The sequence below is a fragment of the Hylobates moloch genome, unplaced genomic scaffold, assembly GCF_009828535.3.
Source record: "Hylobates moloch isolate HMO894 unplaced genomic scaffold, HMol_V3 SCAFFOLD_19, whole genome shotgun sequence".
Classification (NCBI taxonomy): domain Eukaryota; kingdom Metazoa; phylum Chordata; class Mammalia; order Primates; family Hylobatidae; genus Hylobates; species Hylobates moloch.
In genome coordinates, this window is record NW_026652294.1 from 63298453 (window position 1) to 63319977 (window position 21525).

Consider the following 21525-nt stretch of genomic DNA (forward strand, 5'->3'; position numbering starts at 1 on the left):
ACCACGCCCAGCTAATTTTTGTATTTTTAGTAGAGACTGGGTTTTACCATGTTGGTAAGGCTGGTCTCGAACTTCTGACCTTGTGATCCGCTCGGCTCGGTCTCCCAAAGTGTTGGGATTACAGGCATGAGCCACTGCACCCAGAGCTTTTTTATTGAGTACCTGCACCGATGAATAAGATAGTGCCTACTTCTAAGCAATTTACAGATTAGTGGGAGCCTGGGAGGCGGAGGTTACAGTGAGCCAAGATCGAGCCATTGCACTCCAGCCTGGGCGATGAGAGTGAAACTCTGTCTCTCTCAAAAAAAAAAAAAGTATTATTATTTAGAAATTGGGTCTTGCTATGTTGCTATGTTGCTCAGGCTAGTCTCGGACTCCTAAACTCAAGTTAGCCTCCTTCCTCAGTCTCCCAGTGCTGTAATCCCATACAGGTGTGAGCCACCACACCTAGTCTGTGTCAACTAGTTTTTTTAAAACAGCTTTACTAAGATATAATTTACATAATCACAAGTTCCACCTATTGTAAGTACACAATTCAAGGATTTTTAGACAATTCAGAGAGTTGAGCAACCATCACACGATCTAACACATTTTTTCAATGTTTCTGGTGTAGAAACCATTTTATTATTCTAGTACAAAAGTACATGCCAAGCCATTAAAATTGTACATCAAGTATTAAGGATGCAAAGTGACTCACTGAAAATGTATGTAATGGACTTGTACAGGCAACTGCTCTACTGACACAGAAAGAAAGAGAGGGAGGGTGGCTAGAGACAGTACAGTACAAAGCAATGGTTATCAGCTAGGACCTAGAGTCAGACTGCTGGGGTTCAGATTCTGGCATCCCTACTTACTTAACTGCTGTCTGGCCTCAGGCATATTACTTGAACTCTCTGAGCCTCAGTTTACTCATCTGAAAGAGAACAGCACCCTACTTTACGGGGTTATGAAGAATAAATGAAATACTATATGCAAGAGGTTCAGTAGAGTCCTGGCACATAGTAAGGACTCAAGAACTATTAGCTGTTTTTACAGTTATCACTGGATGACTATTAAATAGCCTTTCATGAGCCAGACATGGAAGAACACATGCTCTAATTAAATTTATATGAAATTCTAGAAAAGGCAAATCGATGTTGATAGCAGATCAGTGATTGACAGAGGCTAGGGAGTGGAGGTAGGAAATTGACAGCAAAGGGTCACAGAAAACTTTTCAGGATGTTCTATATTATGATTGGGATGTTTTGTAAACACTTGTCATTGAATTACACATTTAACTTGGTGCATTTTTCTATATGTAAAGTAAATCTGACCTCTCTCCCCCAAACTCTTAAAGATCTAGCTTTTAATTTTCCAGTAATTTACATGTCAGAAGCAAGGTTCAGTTTCTAAACTCAGCCAATAAATATCTGTTGAGCACCTACTATGTGCAAGACACTGTTCTAGGTGTTGGGGATACAGTCTTGAAGAGGACAGATAGCATCCTACCCTCATGGAGTTTATAGTTCAAGCACGAATTATACACCTATGTTTGGAGTTACAAAATACAGGACGCTATGGGGAGAATACACTGTCCGGGTAGGGGGAGGTAGAGGAGTTCCAACATGTATAAATCTGTCCCGCGTTTTTTTATATTTTTTGAACACACAAGCAAACAGAGTCCTTCCACCTACTGTCCAGGTGGGTGGTGTGTCAGAGGCCTCTCGGGGACCAGTGACCGTGACCCAGGGCTGCCTTCAGGCCACACCATCTGCGAGATGCGGTGGCCACTTGGCGAGGGAAAAGGACTGGCACCGGACCAAGGGCCAGGTGGATGCTTCCACGGATCCCAGGTGGGGCGCTGCTTTGACCTTGGCTTCGTCATCCCCGCGCTCTCTAGCTTCTTTCCATGCGTGCCCAGCCACCGCAGAGAACAGGCGGCAGGTAACCTTAGGAAACCCTCCCAGAGGGCGTGCCAGACCGGGAAACTTTATCTGGGAGGTGACTCCACCCACTTGGGCGGGGCGGCCGCCCGCTGGGGGCGGGCAGGGAGAGCCTGCTGGGGGCCGGGCAAGTGGCCTGGCCAGCGGCGCGGCGTCCGGGGAGGAAATGGATGCTGTGCGGGCCTGCCGGCTCCGGGGGCGGAGAAATCGAGTAGCTGCACTCAGGCCCCGCCCGAGACCCGGAGGGAGCGCCGGGCCGTCCCCTTTTTCCCTCCTTTGCGCTGGGCTGAGCCCAGAGCCGAGAGCAGGAGTCGGCTCTGAGTTCCCTGCTTGGTTTTTGGGTGGCAGCAGCCAGAGGAGGAATATGGCGCTCTTAGGTAGCCGAGCGGAGCTGGAAGCAGACGAGGTACGAGCCTATGGGGATTGCGGGCCTGGCCCCTGACGCCCTGGACAAGAGTCCAGGAGAGAAAACTGAGCCCGGCTGGGACGGCCGAGGCCCCGCCCCCTTGGTCTCCTCTCTGGGGTGGGCGCGCGGGCTCCGGGTGGGGGCGTCCGGCCTTGGTAGGTTTGTCCCCGCTGGAGCTAGGAGAGTCCCTGCGGCGCGCCGAGCGGACGCGCTGCCAAGGTTCGGGGCGCCGGCCCCGTGGGTCGTGGGGATGGAGGACCCACGTCTTGCCGGCACTTGGATGGGCGTGAGGGCACGGGAGCGTAGGAGCTGTTCCAGGCCGGCCCAGCGACGCCTGGGCTTTACGAAGTCTGACCCTGAAGTCCCGGCACTGGCCCTCTGGGTGTTCGTGGAATCATCCCTCGACCTGGGAATCTCACCTTCTATGGAAGTTTCCTAGTGGCAGAAGCGAAAGGCTTGCGATTGATGAAAAGAGGGGGCAGCCGGAGGAAAAATGAGTAGAGAGGTACCTGCCGGGACAGCAGGGCAGGGCTGCCACGGGCTGGGGCTGGAGGGCCGGAGCCGCAGCCCAGGCTGTGGTGCTTCCCTCTCCCTCCACGGGGCCGGGACACTTCCCCTAGCAGGTCCTCAGAGTCGATGGTGGCCGGAGGGAAACCACTTTGAGAACCGACTCCGGCCTCCTTTGGTTTCAACTGTGTTTGAGTAATTAGCCACTCCTCCAGTCGTGGCGCGCCCGGGCCTGAGCACTCAGGGGCTAGCGCGCCGGACCTGTTGATTTATTGACTATTCCTTTCAGCACCTGGCAACTCCACAGACAGCGCTTTCCCTGCTCTTGAAGTTGAGACCGAGGCTCCAGCAGCAGCCAGCACCCACAGCTGCTGTTGCTGCCATCTTACCTGACTTGAATTGTACGAGTCGCTGCCTTTAGAAGTCTTTGGTTTCAAATGATGCAATAGTGGACGATCTGGAGGAGGCGGTTAAAATTCCCGTCCATCTCTAAGTGCCAGGAATCTCCTGACAAGGAATACTATACATTAAATGTGGGTTGTAAAGTAAGCAAAAACAAAACAAAAACTGAATTACAGCTCCTTTACATGACAGAGAGACAAGAGGGCAAGCCGGGCTGTCCAGACCCTTGCTTACAGCCTGTCCCTTGCATTGAGGGTCCCAAGACTCTAGAGTGAAATATTTGAATTCCGATCTGTTTGTAGGAGAAGATTTGCTGTGCTTAAAACTATGTAATTCTCTAGATTAGGGCATTGTTGAGGCAGTGCTATTATTAATTAACACTGGGATAATAGGTGTAAACTGGGACTGTTTCGGACATACTTTGACAAATGGTCACCCCAGCTGTGCTCACTGCCTACTAGATGAACGGTTGAGATGCATTAGCCGATGAGGAGGGAAGTTAGGTTTCTGTGGGTGAAACTCTGTGTGGAAGTTAGGTTTCAGAGTAGCAGAGAGCCTGGCACACAGACACTTGATAAATAAATATTTGTTGAATGAATGAAAGACTGCAGAAAAGATGTTGCTTAATAACATCTCAGTTTTTGCCATATCATTCATTTATTTTTCTTCATTCATTAACTATTAGGCTTCCGTTACATGCTAGGTACTGTACTAGTGCTAGTTGATGAGCAAAATACAAATTGAATTCTTTGTTCATTCCAAATTTACTTTTGTCCCTCACAGTGTACCACTTCCATTGCTATAAACTGAGCAAGCATTTATTGAGCTTTTACTTTGGGCTCAAACTTGGTAGGTGCCTTAGAGAAGGCATAGTTTTGCCTCTTTACGGTTCTCAGTCTGATTAGTGAGATATGACCTGGGTACAAGAACTCTAAAAAGGAGCTCAAGTAAGTGTAAGCAAGTAAGAAGTAGTGTGTTGTAGACTGGATACGCTTGATTTATTTGTAGAAAGTCCCTTACTGTAAATGGGCTTGAAGAACTCTAACCTCGAGTTCATAAGACCCTGTTCTTCAATTTCAAATAAGCTGAATAGCTTATTTCAGCTGGGAAGCTTTTCACGTATTTAAGAAGAGTCTGATAGTCTTTGTGGCCATATTTGATATTGATAGTTTTTAATGGCCATTATTTGATATTCTAGGGAAGTTAAAAGGGACAAAGTGATATAGTTGGAAAATTACCAGACTAGGTTTTAGGTAACCTGGTTCTTCCCTTTGTTCATCACTTATGTGTGTAAACAGCTGACTAGGTGCCAAGCGCTGTACTAGCCTGGAGGTACAACAGTGAACAAGACAGACAAAGTCCTTCCCATGACTGTTGACCTTGATTGATCAAGTCTGTCAACCTCAGAGGGCTCTTTCAGTTCCCTTATCTGAAGAAGGAGGGGCTGGATTAGCCCTAAGTGTTCTTCCAGCTCTAAAGATCTGGGCTTTTATTGAGATGGGGGAGCGGGGTGGGGGGGGAGGTTGGGGGAGAAGGAGTTTCTTTTGGGAGAAGAGCTAATAATATGAAAATCTTTTTTCTTTAAAAGTACCCAAGGAATGAATGATAATGGTGGAGAAGCTCTCATGGTAGCTGTGGGATGGAGGTTTTCTTGGGTAAACTAATTTTTTAATTTGTGTTTTTTAGGTGCTAGTATGATAAATTCGGGAGCAGAGAAGTTAGGACTTGCATCCTCATTGGAGGCAAAAATTGGTTATTGGGGAGCACAAGCATCTTAGATATTATAATGGTGTGTGGCCATTTAAAGATCAATCAACAAAAGCTTATTAATATTTGTATTTCTCATTGGGTTTTCTTGCGTATTACACTAGCAACATTGATAATGGGTTCATGGATGATGTACAGAATATATTCAAGGTCAATCCAACAAATTTATAACATAGAGATGGCTGTGATTGGAAGACTTTCTCTCTAGTTGCCTGATCTTGGAGTCATTTTGGTTGGTTACCTTCACATACTTATGGGCTATCATTGGGTGCTTTGTGGCTTGCTTATATTTGGCCCTCAAATATAAGGATTTGAGAATTGAATGAAAATCATTTATATTTTATTATTTAATTCAATTAAGATTATTCAACTCACCAATAATTATCTCAAGTGCCAAAAAGGAAAACATTAACAGTATTTGAATTAATATGTAGCAGCTAATTAAGTTAAAAATTTTCTCATATGAGGCCGGGTGCGGTGGCTCATGCCTGTAATCCCAGCACTTTGGGAGGCCGAGGCGAGTGGATCACCTGAGGTCAGGAGTTCGAGACCAGCCTGGCCAACATGGTGACACCCCGTCTCTACTAAAAATAACAAAAAAATTAGCTGGGCGTGGTGGCGGGCACCTGTAATCTCAGCTACTTGGGAGGCTGAGGCAGGAGAATCGCTTGAACCTGGGAGGCAGAGGTTGCAGGAGCTGAGATCGCACCATTGTACTCCAGCCAGGGCAACAAGAGTGAAACCCCATCTCAGAAAAAAAAAAAATTTTTTTCTCATATGAAACAAAAGTTCACTAAAAATCACTTTTCAGCCTGAGTAACGCAGTAAGACCCTGTCTCTACAAAAATAAAAATATGAATAGTTAGCTGGGCATGGTGGTGCCCGCCTGTAGTCCTAAGTTATTCTGGAGTCTGAGGTGGGAGGATCACTTGAGCCCAGGAGTTTGAGGCTGCAGTGAGCTCTGATCATGCCGCTGCACTCCAGCCTGGGTGACAGACCCCGTAAAAAAAAAAAGAAAAAAAATCACTTTTCAGAAAATAACTTTTTCAGTAGTTTTACTTTTGCTGGAAAATAACAGTTTTGAATGTTTTTTGGAAAGTTGATTACATTGCTATTATGTAGGTATAGAAATTGATAATTTGCATATATAATCTGATGTATTATATTTAACATTATATTAAAAGTCACTCAGCAAATACAGTTATAAGGCTAAATGTTCATAGCTGTTTTTTTTTTGAGTTGGAGTCTCGCTCCGTTGCCCAGGCTGGAGTGCCGTGGCGCGATCTTGGCTCACTGCAACCTCCGCCTCCCGGGTTCAAGCGATTCTCCTGCTTCAGCCTCCCGAGTAGCTGGGACTACATGCATGCGCCACCACGTCCAGCTAATTTTTGTGTTTTTAGTAGAGACAGGGTTTCACCATGTTGGCCAGGATGGTCTTGATCTCTTGACCACGTGATCCTCGGCCTCCCAAAGTGCTGGGATTACAGGCATGAGCCACTGCGCCTGGCCAAATGTTCATAGCTTTTTTTTGGTGAGGATGGTTTGTTACCCTGTCATCAGGTGCAAAGAGTGGATCCAGGTCATGACCTGCGACTCCTTCTTCTGTCACCCAGGCTGGAGTGCAGTGGCACAATTTCGGCTCACTGCAACCTCTGCCTCCCGGATTCAAGCAATTCCCCTGCCTCAGCCTCCCGAGTAGCTGGGATTACAGGCATGTGCCACCACACCTGGCTAATTTTTTTGTATTTTTAGTAGAGACGAGGTTTCACCATATTGGCCAGGCTGGTCTCAAACTCCTGACCTTGTGATCCACCCACCTCGACCTCCCAAAATGCTAGGATTACCAGGTGTGAGCCACCGTGCCCGGCCTCTTTTTTAAAGACAGAGTCTTGCTTGGTCACCCAAGCTGGAGTGCAGTGGCGTGATCTTGGCTCATTGCAACATCTGCCTCCTGAGCTCAAGTGATTCTCCTGCCTCAGCCTCCGGAGGAGCTGGAATTGCAGGTGCCCACAACCACACCCAGCTAATTTTTGTATTTTTTTCAGTAAAGATGGGGTTTCACCATGTTGGCCAGGCTGGTCTCAAACTCCTGACCCCAAGTGATCCACCCGCCTTGGCCTCCCAGTGTGCTGGGATTACAGGCCTGAGCCACTGTGCCCAACCTTAAACTTAACTTTTAAAATATTTATTGAGTCATTCTGATCCTATTATTGAATTAAAAAAGTAAGCTTTATACTTAGGCTCCTTTGAGGGTTGATAATGAAAAAAATTAAGACACACTGTCTAGGAAATAAATGGCTTATGTGACATGCTTTTACGGCCTGCTTTTTGGCCCAGGAATTTTTAGATCTAATTCTGATTTGGCTAATTTCTCTTTGGAAGTTTAGATGAAGTTTTGATAAAATTCATTACCACAATTTTCTTTCTTTTCTTTTTTTTTGTTTTGAGACGGACTCTCGCTCTGTTGCCCAGGCTGGAGTGCAGTGGCACGATCTCAGCTCACGGCAACCTCTGCCTCCCGGGTTCAAGTGATTCTCCTGCCTCAGTCTCCCGAGTAGCTGGGATTACAGGCATGCACCACCACGACCATCCAATTTTTTGTATTTTTAATAGAGACAGGGTTTCTCCATGTTGGTCAGGCTGGTCTCAACCGCCTGACTTCAGGTGATTCGCCCGCCTGGGCCTTCCAAAGTGCTAGGATTATAGGCATGAGCCACTGCTCCCAGTTGAGATTTATTCTTTCATTCCACCAATGTTCATTGAATGCCTGTCAGGTCCTAACAGTCTTTAAATGCTGGATATATGCACTAAAACAAGACAATTATTACGCTTGAGGAGCACAATGTCAAGCAAAACACTTAACACAAGTCACTGTACTATTTCTATCTTTGGGTTAGGGTAGGTTTTAGGTAGGAAGGTCATATAATTTATCATTCAAAGCAGGGCACTCTGAGTAAATGAGTGCTTTCGGTAATTGCACTAAGACAACAGGTACAAACAGGGATGATTGGCTTCCCTTGTTTAGGGTCCGGCAAAGACTTGAAAGGAGAGATGGTATTTGAACTAGGTTTCAAAGGGCAAGTGGGGCTGTGTTGGGCCCCCCAGTGGGAAGGCCTTGGGGGAGGTTGAGATGGGTGGGAATAAGAGAGCACTTGGTACAGTAGTGAAGGAGAGTGTCGAGGGCAGAAACCAAAAAGGCTGGCTTGGATCGTGAGTCATTGTGTCCTGAATGTGGTCACGGTAAGGAGTTTGGGTTGTATCTTCTAAAAAATGGGAACCTGGAAGGTTTTTGTTTTTTTTTTTTTGAGATGGAGTTTTACTCTTTCGCCTAGGCTGGAGTGAAGTGGTGGGATCTCGGCTCACTGCAACCTCTGCCCCCACGGCCCGGGTTCAACCGATTCTCCTGCCTCAGCGTTCCGAGTAGCTGGGATTACAGGTGCCCGCTACCATGCCCAGCTAATTTTTATTTTTAGTAGAGACGGGATTTTGCCGTGTTGGCCAGGCTGCTCTCGAACTCCTGACCTCAGGTGATCCACCTGCCTTGTCCTCCCAAAGTGCTGGGATTACAGGCGTGAGCCACTGCAACCAGCCACATGGAAGGTTTTTGACGAGGCAATTGTTGTAATATTGCTGATTTTAGGAAGATAAATCTGGTGAAGTAGATGAAGCCAGGATGTGGAGGTGGCAGAAGGAGGACAAAAGGCTGTTGCAACAGTTAGTGTGGAAGATGATGAGTAATGAAGTAGAGTAGAGGCTGTGGCATTGGACAGAAGAGGCCAGAGTTGAAGGATTTCTCAGAACATGAAAGAGGACTTGACTTGGTGGCCGGTCCCCCAGTTTGAGGGTCAGTGGTGCGGTGAGGGAGGAGCCATTGAGTAATAATTCTGGGTTCCTTGTGTGACTGGGTGGGGTTGCTGTCCCCTAAGGAGAAGGAGTAGAGTTCATTCCTGTCTTCTTTCAGCTGGGTAGGAGATGGGGAAACTAACCCCTATGGCTCACTGAATTTTCTGATTGCGGAGCATGGGCCATTTGTTCATGAGGGTATGCATTTGGGCAGAGTTAAGAGAGGGTGTTTGTAAATTGGTAAGGCAGGTTAGGGGAAGGAAGCAGCATCACGTTACCGTCAGTCCCAACTCCAGCTCAGGTTAACAAACAGACATTTTCCTGAAATGTTCAATCTTGAGTCTCTTTTGAAACCCTGTTTTTTGACAGCTGTTTTTCTAGTGAAACTTTTCCTCATTTTCTCCTCTCCTCCCCCTGTACCTGGATACCCACTTCCTTCCCTTCAGGTCTGGGTAACACATATGCTTCTGCAGGCAAGTATCAGTTCTTCCTGTGCTAGCTGCTTGCCTTCTTATCTCAGTTTCCTGCCCATGGGTGCTGTTACCAGTCATTCAGTGTGAATCTGATACTGTGAGTTCAGTGAGGCTCAGAGTTTCCATCTAGCCATCTGTTGACAGCCGACCAATCTCCAATCTTGGGTGCCCCAGTACCATCTCAGGCTGAGTCTCTTGAAGTTACTTTGTATTCACTTCCCAAAGATGAGTACCTGGGGACTCCTGTGGGTGCTTTTGAGGCTTCCTGGGGGAGGGATTTTCCTTTTTGGAGCCTCCCATTGGCCACCACCTTAGTCAGCACTCTCCTCTTCTCCCCCTGTGTTTCGTGGATCTGTGCTCCCTCCTGATGCACCAAGTCCATTTATACCCAGAGACACCATGGCCAGCTGCTGTATTGGTGATGTCATCACACCTCTCTAAAGGGACTTCTGAAGTGGGGAGTGCCTGGCGGTTCCTAATGCCATCATGCATCTTCAGCTCTTTATTTAAAAGAGCTTTTCGTTGTGATCTGTGGATGTGTCCCCTTGGTACTGCTGATACTATGCTGTCATATACACAGGGCCTACATAATTTAAAATATTTTGGTGAAATGATACATTGTATGTTTGTTGGATCTGAAGGTAACTAGTGAGTGACAATTTTTCAGTCTGACTTAATGTGTTGAGTGTTGTGTTAGGTGCTGGACAAGCAAATGCAGCTCCTGCCTCGGGTTATGGTCTAGTGGAGAGTGGGGGCATGTGTGTGCTGAGAACCACCTGGTGGAGGAGGGATTCCAGGGTACTTTGGGAGCACAGAGCAGGGCACCTCTCCTGGGAGAGAGGATAGTCAGGAATGGTTTCCTGGAGGAGGCCATTTCTTAGACATTCTGAGTCAAGAAGAATGAGTAGCGGTTAGCCATGGAGAAGTGATGTGGAGAAGGGGGAGCTCTTGAAGTGTCTTCCAGGAGAGGGAATAGTGGGATAATGTGCACAGGTGAGGAAGAGCCTGTGGTGCTCTGGACAGGTAGAGTGTCAGGAAACAAGGCTGGAGGGGTACTTTGTTAGTTCTCCAGAGAAATGGGACATAATATATAGATAGATGAGAGGGGATTTATTATGGGAGTTGTCTCACATGATTATTGATATGGTTTGGCTGTGTGCCCACCCACATCTCATCTTGAGTCATAGCTCGCATAATCCCCATGTGTCATGGGTGGGACCCAGTAGGAGGTAATTGAATCATGGGGGTGGGTTTTTTTCCATGCTCTTCTTGCGACAGTGAATAAGTCTGATGGGATCTGATGGTTTTATAAAGGGCAGTTCCCCCGCGCACACACTCTCTTGCCTGCTGCCATATAAGATGTGCCTTTGCTCCTCCTTCATCTTCCACCATGATTGTGAGGCCTCCGCAGCCATGTGGAAATGTGATTCCATTAAATCTCTTTTTCTTTATAAATTACCCAGTCTTGGGTATTTCTTCATAGCAGTATGAAAATGGACTAATACAATTATGGAGCCTGAGAAGCCCTACCATATGCTGTCTGCAAGCTGGAGAGCCGCAGAGGCTGGTAGTGTGGCTCAGTCCACGCCCAGAGGCCTGAAAACCATGGAAGCTGATGGTATAACTCAGTCTGAGGATGAAGGCTTGAGAACCTGGGGGACTACAGGTGCAAGTTCTGGAGACCGAATGCTGGAGAACCTTGAGTTCTGATGTCCAAGAGAAGGAGAAAAAGGACTTCCTAGCTCCAGAAGAGGGAACAAGCAAATTTGGCTTTCCTCTGTCTTCTTGTTCTATCTGGGTCCTCTGCTGAGTGTGTGGTACCCAACACTTTGGTGAGGGTAGGTCTTCCTTACCCTGTTCATGGATTCAAATGCCAGGCTCTTCTGGAAACACTCTCTCAGACATACCCAGAAATAAAATCTTTACCTGTTCTCTCTATCTGGGTATCCCTTAATCCAGTCAACTTGACACCTAAAATTGACCATCACTGGTAAGAAGGGCCGTTCAGAGACTTTCTTTTTTTTTTTTTTTTTTTGAGACAGAGTCTCATTCTGTCGCCCAGGCTGGAGTACAGTGGCGCGATCTCGGCTCACTGCAAGCTCTGCCTCCGGGGTTCACACCATTCTCCTGCCTCAGCCTCTCCGAGTAGCTGGGACTACAGGCGCCCGCCACCACGCCCGGCTAATTTTTTTGTATCTTTAGTAGAGACGGGATTTCACCGTGGTCTCGATCTCCTGACCTCGTGATCCGCCCGCCTCGGCCTCCCAAAGTGCTGGGATTACAAGCGTGAGCCACCGTGCCCGGCCGAGACTTTCACGTCAGATTGTGGAGATCATGGTGTGCGTCTGCGGGTTTCAGTGAGGGGTGGTGGGGAGTGAGCAGTACTTTAGGTGGCTCCCTGGCAAGGCATGGAGGCTGATTGGAGGTAGACAAGCCCAGAGTGACGGAGGCTGGTGTTTTGTTTTGTTTGTTGAATGACTATTGGCACTCACTGATGACCCAAGGGTACCTAAGTGTTAAGGTAACATGATGGATTAGATATGGTGTGGACCCCTCTGAAAAAGACAGTCAGAAATGTGGACACAGACAGCTGTAAGCTGGAGTGCAGGGCAGAGTCTAGAGAGGGTTCAAGTGGCCTGTGCTCCAAGGAGAAGAGGAGAAGAGGGCTGTCACAGGGTGGTCAACCTGGACATTCTCCTGCCTGCTGCCCACCCCACCTGCTGACTTGTTTCCAGACCAAGTCTTTACTGACTAGCTGTGTGACTTAGAGCAAGTCCCTTAATGTTTTTGAGCCTTGTTTTCCTCATAGGCGACACGAAGGAGTTGAAACTGATGATCTGTCTGTAAAAGTTCCTTTGAGTTTTTGACATGTGTCTTCTAGAAGGTGACATTCAACCTGGGCTTCATGAGGTGGAATTTCAGCAGGCAGCAAGGGAGGAGATCACCCCTCATTCCTTCAGGCAGAGGGAACAGCAGGGGAACTGCGCTCCTCAGGCATGGTGAAGTAGGATGCAGGCCATCTGGTTGGAGCACAGTGTATGCCCCCTTTAAGTGATTAAGGCAGGAGAGCTGCTGCGAGTGTGTTCCAGTCAGATTGATCAGAATCTGGCCTTGAATGCTTAGCTACTGAGTTTGGCTTTTCTTTTTTCTTTTCTTTTCTTTTTTTTTAAAGAGACAGGGTCTCGCTCTGTCACACAGGCTAGATTAGAGTGGTGTGATCATGATTTACTGCAGACTTGACCCCCTGGGCTCAAGGGATCCTCTTGGCTCGCATGATCCCCCAGCCTTGGCCTCCCAAAGTGCTGAGACTACAGGCATGAGCCACCATGCCTGGCCCTGCCTTTTAAAAAAATTTGCTTTTGGCCAGGCACAGTGGCTCATGTCTGTAATCCCAGCACTTTGGGAGGCCGAGGCAGGGGGGTATCACCTGAGATCAGGAATTTGAGACCAGCCTGGCCAACATGGTGAAACCCAGTCTCTACTAAAAATACAAAAATTTGCTGGGCATGGTGGCACATGCCTGTAATCCCAGCTACTCAGGAGAATTGCTTGAACCTGGGAGGCGGAGATTGCAGTGAGCTGAGATTGAGCCATTGCGCTCCAGCCTAGGCAAAAAGAGTGAAATTCCTTCTCAAAAAAAAAAAAAATTGCTTCTTTTGACAGTGGAGACACACATGCACCCTTCTGTATTTGGGCAATATTTTTGCTTTTCTTCTTCTTTTGGGGTAAAGGAAGCAACAATAATGATTTCCATTTGTTCGGTTTCACTTTCCCTTTCCCAACCCCATTTCTAAGGTACAGTTTTAAACGGATGCCTGTAAACTGAAATGCAGTGGGTGGTTAAGGAGACCGACAAGGTCAGAGGCACTTGGGTAATTTCACAGGTTTATGTTTCATCACATAGACTTTTACCTTCGGACTAAGTTCTGAGATAGAAAACCAACTTGAGCCACAGTGCTGGTGTGGGCTGTAGGACCAATTACAGCTTCTTTGAGGAAGTGCTTGATCCTCCTTTTTTCCCTCCCTGCTTTCTCAGACCACTTTGTCCTGGCATTCTGGACAACCATGAGTCACAGTCCTTCCACTCAGAACCAAAGGAAACAAACCTCAGATTCTCACATTGTTTTTCAGACCAAATGGAGTATTATCTTTTTGAGAGGAGGTGGAGAAGACAGATGAGGACAGAGAGGGAGAGTCCTCAAGAGGGGGAAGTGAGGCCTGACTCCAAAATCCTCCCCCAAAAGTACTCATATGTCACCCCCTGTGCAGAATCATCAATCAAGGGCTCGTTGACCCAGACCAGGTCCTCCATGTGCAGAGCAGCACTGAGTTTCTGAGAGAGCGGCCAGCTGGGCTGAGATTCTAGCTTCCCATTTGCTCTCTGACTTTGAACATGTGATTTCACTTATGACATTCTTCATTTATGAAGGATGAAGTCAGATTATATTTTATAAAGCACCTGACACATAGAAGGTACTATTAAAATGCAAATTTACTTTCTCTTTATGCTTTTAAAGTCTTGCTACCACTGGTTCATTGTCTATGGATTTAATGAAGAATCTGCAGCTAACATTTCAGTGTGTTAAAATATATTTTTACCTTATTTTTGCAGTCAATTGAAAAGAGAATTCTACAGAAGAAACAGAAGGGAAGTGATTGGCCCAAGGTCACTCAGCTGGCTTAGGCACAGAATCAGGGTTAGAAGCTGGATTCCCTAACTCTAAACCCTTTGCCCTTTACACTAGGTCAAGCAGCCACAAACTTCTCAAACTTGACCAAGAGGTTAAATGCAGCCTGCCCACCTCCTGCCTATTTTTGTAAATAAAGTTTTATTGGAACACAGCCATACCCATTTGTTTAGGTGTTGCCTATGGCTACTTTTGCCCTACTGTGGTACAGTTGGGAAACAGATGTGTGGCTCACACAGCCTAAATATTTATATACCTTTTATGGAGGAAGTTTGCTGACCCCGGTATTAGGTGGTCAGCAAACTTCTGACCTTCTAGGGGTGTTGTAAGCTTGTTTGCAATGTGTTGTAAGCCTTATGAATTAAATGTGCTTATTTCCTTCATGTGCATGTAAGCATCAAAAAATAGGAAAAATAGAAAATTACTTGACACATCCCATTAATTGGTTTGGTTGTAAGTTCTGGAGTCAGTTGGACGTGGGTTTGAATCCCTGCTCCTCCATGTATAACCTGGGGTAAGTTACTCAGTCTATCTATTCCATATTCACCAGAGAAATGGCGACAATAGAACCTGTTGTGAGGGTTCAAGGAGGCCTATGCAGCGCTTAGCGTGGGGGGCTCAAAAGTTGGCTTGTGGCATTGTTGTCAAGGCTGCACTCTGTGGCTGCTCACAGGCATTGTGTAAAGATTGGCCCAGCCAGCGTCTTGCAGAAAAACCTTCCTCTGTGGTGGAGTCCTGTAGGATAAATAAGTCACCTCTCAGGCTAATACCCAGGACTCCAGCTGGGAAATGCCTTGTGAGCAATTTGTGAAGGAGACCACCTGGGGAAGTAGATGGCCTTCTATCATTGCAGCTATCTGTTTAGGAACAGAAGGGAGGCAGTTTTTGTGTGACTCAGTTCCCAAGCTTAAATTTTCCCTTTGGCATGATGAGTTTAGGTCCCGAGATTTTATTTTCCTTTAACGTAAGTATTCAACTCAGTGGATTTTTAGTAAATTCACAGAATTGCATAGCCATCGCCACAATCCAATTTAAGAACATTTCTATCACCCTATAAGGATTTCTCTAACCATTTTTTTCTCACTTTAGTACACTTGTAATACTTAATTAAAAAATTAAAAACCACCAAGAGAAAGTAAAATTTCCCAGACAGAAATAAAAATGAGCAGTCAATATATATGATGAGGATAAAGCACAAGTGTTAGGCATCACAAATCAAGACTGGGAGAGCACGGGTGCTTTTGGGTCAGTGTTTGGCTTTGGCTCTCACACTGGACATCATCGGGGGGTCAAGGGCTGTGTGAATTACTCCTGCCCACATGAATAATTTGTTCCATTTGCAAGAAAGCAGATGATATGTAGTTCATATGGATGATGACTTTTCCTGATTTTCTGTTCATTCCTTAAGGCAGCTGCTATTTATCCAACATGTTTAGGTTCCTGCTGGAAGTATGCACAAACAGTTGCATTTCTAAGCCATTACGAGTGAACAAAAGGAAATATCACTGGATCCAAAGTCTCAAGTAGGACAAAGAATAAAAAAAAATCAGCCTCTTTCCTGGCATACCTGAATTTCAGATTTGTGGTGTCTGTTCCTAGCAAGACATGTGGGAGAGAGGAAAGAATATAGGTAGGCTTGCAAGGTAGCAGACCTGTGGAGTTCTGCCATTTGCCGGCATTGTGCCTTTGATCAAGTAACTTAACCTCTGTGTGAGCTTCAGTCTCCTGATCAATCAAATGGGGATTCTAATGTCCCCCTCGTAGTGGCTGTGTGCAGCTCTGATGCCTCAGTGCCTGGCATACTTTAAATACTTATTTGCATCCATTAATTTAATTAGCATTTGTGTATAAAGTTTACTTTTTGTAAGTACGTTCATATGACTAGAGTTTTACAGAGCAGGAAAGAATCATAATAAGATTATTTAAAATACTGCAACTAGCCATATTGAACATTTTGGTATTAAATATTCATTTACTGATAGTCATTTTATTTTTGGGAGGAAAGGTTTTGTTTTTATTTTAAAATACCAACACTGGTAAATGTCCTTTTGGAGGACTGGCTGAAGCCAGGTAACCAAGGGCAAGACACTTTGAGCCACAGTTTCCTCACTTATACAGTGGGGCTAAATGATATAATGTATGCAACTTGCTGCCTGGGGTAGATAAGGAACATTCACAAAAATAAGGATAATTATACTTTAAAAGCATGTAATTAAGTGCTGCTAGAGGTCTGGGGTGTTCACATTTCTAACAACTTGCTTATTTAGTAATAATAGCCTATGAGAGTTCCCTGACTCCCCTCATGGGATGTGTGACTGGGTGTGGCTTGTCTGTTCGGCTGCCGTGCATGCTCAAACCCCTTATGGGAGGGGGAGCACACAGATGGGCAGGTGCAGAAGCTGGGGCAAGTGCCCCTGGGCTCTAGCCTCACGGCAGCATCCAGTGGGTGGGTGTCTGTGACTCCCAAAGCCCAAGTGGCATGTGTTACAGTGCGCTCTTTTAACCTTGCCGTCCACGGATGGCTTAAGTGTTAACCAGCTCAGTGTCCTCTTGGTACCCAGGCCTTTGTCCAGTGTCCAGGAAGAATCAGGTTGCACATGGACTTGAAGGATGAATGTGAGGGCTTTACTGAATGGTGGAAGTGGCTCTCAGTGGGATGAATGGGGAGCTGGAAGGGGGATAGAGTGGGAAGATGATCTTCCCCTGGAATGTGGTTGTCCAGCAGCCAATCTCCTCTCCAACCATCCCCCCTGAACTCCCCTCGATGATGTTCAGATACTCCTTCTCTTCTCTTTGCTGTGCCATTCTGCCATTCTTCTGCTCTTCTGTTCATTTCCTTGTGGAGCTGAGGTTTTGGCATTTATATGGGTACAGGATAGGGGATGTGGTGGGCCAAAAGGTAACTTTTGGGTACAAAAACAGGAATAGGAATGCCCGTTCTCATTTAGGGCTGTGGGTTTCGAGGCCTGAGAATGGGGCCTTTGCTGGGGAACTGCTCTCTTCTATCCAGTATTTCCATGTCTCCTGTCCATATCATATGGATGTATTGGTATTTCTCACAACTTTGATAGAAAACATTGAGATTCTTGGTATGCTTTTTCATCTGGCAATCTATCAAAATGTAGTTTGATTTCACAAATGGTAGAAATGACTTTATTAAGGTGTCGGGTTTCACAAGCTTAATTGTATAGCTAATTTTATTTGAAACTTACAAAGTAAAGCTACTAGCTTAGAAAGAATCATTTTTTTATGTTTTTTTTTTTTTTTTTTTTTTTTTGAGATGGAGTCTCGCCCTGTTGCCCAGGCTGGAGTGCAGTGGCGCCATATCGGCTCACTGCAAGCTCTGCCTCCCGGGTTCACGCCATTCTCCTGCCTCAGCTTCCTGAGTAGCTGGGACTACAGGCCCACACCACCATGCCCGGCTAATTTTTGTATTTTTTAGTAGAGATGGGGTTTCACCGTGTTAGCCAAGATGGTCTCAATCTCCTGACCTTGTGAGCCACTGTGCCCAGCCAGAAAGAATCATTTTTTTTTCTAAAGGTTTTCTTGTCTTTACCTCCCTTTATAGTTTATGGCAGAGGAGCTTACATTTTAACTTAAATGAAGGTGCCCCTGTTTGATATATGGAAGCCCAGTCCAAGAGGGTACTTTAGGTCTGTAAGCTTGGGGAAGCGAGTACCACATGGCAATAGATTAGGCTCTGATATTTTAAGACAGAGGGACATGTGACATGCCTAATGAACTCTTATCTCTTTGTTAAAGACCACAAAGCATTCCATTTCAACTGTGGCAATTGGAGACAATCATCTCTTCTGTAACTCTGTTACGATTGACCTGTTCTGTTGTCTCTAGCTATTTCTCAGCTTTCTTAATTTTGGCAGTTCTTTATTTTCAGATTGACCATTCAGCTTTGTCAGATGTCACTATAGATTTCTCTCCCTCTCTCTTAATGAGAAATGATTTTAAGAGATTGTGTTTTAGCCGTATACGCTATTATTCTCATTCAAATACTGATGGCCCTTTGGGCTCCCCTCCAAGCATTTAGAGCAAAGAGTAAACAGATCAGTTAAGAATTAGTAATGAAACTCAGCTTTAGACAATGGCAAATCAAGCAGACCTCCAGTATCTTCATTTTAATAAAGTCCATTTTGGAATGAAAAAGAATTAGAAAAATAAGTCTTATTGCTGAAGTTTAGCTATGCCTTAGCCTTCTAAGATTCCTTGACAAAACAGAATTCTCATAATAAGCTAGTTCTAGGTATTAGAATTTTCTGAGAGGGGATAAATTGTGAGAAATTTAAAAGTTCCCCAGGCCAAATTTGGGACAATTTGAGCAACAAAATAATTAAGAACAGTAGAGTATTATGGGCCATAGAAAGTAATAGGAATCCCTGAGTGCATATGGATGATAAAGAAATAACTAGACAGCTAAATGAGGGAGATGGAAGACTTTTGCTTTAGTAGAATGCCAGAGACAGATTGGCAGAAATGGAAGGAGTGCTGATTTTGGAAGCTCAGTTTCAGCGTCATTGTAAATATTGAGTCAGGCAGTACTACCCTAGGTGCTAAATCTAGGGCTACTTTGGGTGAGGAACATGATGTTTACCTATCTTACACTATCTCACCGGAGACTTCTTATTAGTTGCAAGACAAATATAGTAACTATGCAGTGGAGAAATAGGACAACACCTTGACCAGGTGACCAAAATTAACATCACAGGTGGAAGCAGATGAACATCTGTGCCTTTGGATATAAATGCCCTTAGGAGGACACTGTCTATTCTGTAGTCATCTAACCTGACTCTAATCACAAGGAAATATCAGAGAAACTTTAAATGAGGAACAGGAAGATACTACTGTTGAAAAGAGAGAAAGGCTGTCTCCAAGACTGTTGGTATCATAAAACATAAGGGCTGTGAAAATGTTTCAGATTAAAGGAGGCTAAAGAGTTGGGACCGCCAGATGTCAAAGCTGAGCCTAGACTGATTCCTGTTCTGTAGGGGAGAAAATGCTGTGAAGGATATTGCTGGGTCAGTTGACAGAATTGGATTGTGGGCAATAGTGTAAAGTAGTTTAATTTATGCAAGTAGAGAACTCCACTGTGACGATGTCAGAGGATATCCTTATTTTTAGGAAACATGCACTGAAGTATTTAGAGGTAAAGGATCACAGGGTTTACAATTCGCTCTCAAATGGTTCAGAAAAAAATACTGTTTGGCTAGACTGATTGATAGGAAGGGAAAAGGAGGTGGAGAGGGTGAGAGAGCAGATTATAAGCAGATGGCGCAAAATGTTCACAATAGATAAATTTGGTAAATGGCACACAGGTGTCCTTTGTATATTCTTTTTTTAGTTTAATTTTATTTTATTTTGAGATGGAATCTCGTTCTGTCCCCCAGGCTATAGTGCAGTCACGCAATCTTGGCTCACTGCGAGCTCTGCCTCCCGGGTTCACGCCATTCTCCTGCCTCAGCCTCCTGAGTAGCTGGGACTACAGGCGCCCGCCACCACGCCCACTAATTTTTTTGTATTTTTAGTAGAGACAGGGTTTCACTGTGTTAGCCAGGATGGTCTTGATCTCCTGACCTCGTGATCTGCCCGCCTCGGCCTCCCAAAGTGCAGGGATTACAGGCGCGAGCCACCGCTCCCGGCCTGTATATTCTTTTAAAAATTAAAACAATTCTTAATTATGGGTACATAATAGGCATATACATTTATACCGTACATGTGATATTTTGCTACAGGCATACAATGTGTAGTAATCACATCAGGGTAATTGGGGTATCTATTACTTCAAGCATTTATCATTTAGTTGTGTGTATATTCTTATTCTGGCAACTTTTTGGTAAGTTTGAACTTATTTCTAAATATAAAGTTTTTAAAAAGTTGTCTAGAGACTGAAAGTAGACAAACAAATACACTGGGCATACTGGGCATGAAAGGATCTTTTTTTTTTCCTTTTTTTTTTTTTTGAGACGGAGTCTCGCTCTGTCGCCCAGGCTGGAGTGCAGTGGCACGATCTCGGCTCACTGCAAGCTCCGCCTTCCGGGTTCACGCCATTCTCCTGCCTCAGCCTCTCCGAGTAGCTGGGACTACAGGCGCCCGCCACTACGCCCGGCTAATTTTTTTGTATTTTTAGTAGAGACGGGGTTTCACCGTGGTCTCGATCTCCTGACCTCGGGATCCGCCCGCCTCGGCCTCCCAAAGTGCTGGGATTACAAGCGTGAGCCACCGCGCCCGGCCTTTTTTTTTTTTCCTTTTTGAGACGGAGTCTTGCTCTGTCACCCAGGCTGGAGTGCAGTGGTGCGATCTTGGCTCACTGCAAGCTCCGCCTCCGGGTTCACGCCATTCTCCTGCCTCAGCCCCCCGAGTAGCTGGAACTACAGGCGCCTGCCACCATGCCCGGCTAATTTTGTTTTGTATTTTGAGTAGAGACGGGGTTTCACCATGTTAGCCAGGATGGTCTTGATCTCCTGACCTCGTGATCCGCTGGCCTCGGCCTCCCAAAGTGCTGGGATTACAGGCGTGAGCCACCGAGTTCGGCCGAAAGGATCTTAGTTATAAAACAAATTTAGCTGAAATGTTGTCTTACCTTAATGGGCTTGAATTTTTCTCTAGGTACGTTCGATTTGCTTGTCTTGAAGTAGTACTTTAACCTTTTTAATATTATTTAAATTGTTCATTATTTTTACATATATAGGAATACATAAAATTATTCTCACTGTAAAAGATTTAAATCCTTCAGAAGCCAAACATGATTTTTGCCTTTACTATATTCCCTCCCTTACTCTCCTCAGAAGAAACCAGCTTAAGAATTTGGTTGTGATTTTCTAGTCATAGAAATCTGCAAGTCTGGCTTTTGTTAAATAAATGTAAATCCAGCTTTTATTAAAATAAATGGGATTTTGTACCCTACACCTTTCCCAGGATTACGTTTTTCACTTAATATATTTTAGAGATATGTGTTTACTGTTTGCTTTATTTATATAATGTCTGAAGAGAGTTGGGTAATTGTACTATAATTTAATTGTCTATTGAAGATCATTTGGGTCTAATTCTAATTTCTTTTGCAGCACAGTGTGTATCATAATCTTGGTACATGAAACCGTGGTACATGAAAATTTTAATAATGCATCCTGGAAGCAGTATTGCTGTGTCAATGTATGTGTGTTTAAATTTTTTAATAGGTCCTGCAAAACGGACTTCTAAACAGACTGTAATGATAGTATACACTTATTTTCCGGCATCCCTGCCAACTGTGGATATTATCAACCTTGTAAATTTTTGCCAATCACAGGGACAAAAGTAATATGACTTTTTAAGTGCTCATTTCCACGTTTATTGGCTAGTGGATTTCTTCTTCAGTGCACGAGTGCATGTCACACCCTTTATCTGTTGTCCTTTTTGGTTGTCTATTTCTTATGACCTGTTAGGAGTGTTCTTTGTTTATTCTAAATAGTAATTGTTTTGCCTGTTAAAGTGCCTTAATTATTTTATCCTAGCCAGTCGCTTGTCTT

The 21525-nt window shown here is 45.1% G+C and overlaps 1 protein-coding gene across 2 annotated transcripts in view; it reads left to right on the forward strand.

Moving 5' to 3' along the window:
* Positions 1 to 2077: 2077 nt before the first annotated feature.
* Positions 2078 to 21525, forward strand: part of TTC39B (tetratricopeptide repeat domain 39B) — a 141609-nt gene continuing 122161 nt past the window's right edge. Inside the window, exon 1 of one of the 2 annotated variants that reach the window (XM_032138262.2) lies at positions 2078 to 2328. In XM_032138262.2, the coding sequence (XP_031994153.1) occupies positions 2089 to 2328 (240 nt within the window). In that variant the 5' untranslated portion in view covers positions 2078 to 2088. Of the gene's footprint in view, positions 2329 to 4932; positions 5027 to 21525 lie in introns of those variants that run through there. The other variant, XM_058431720.1, reaches the window with a different exon arrangement.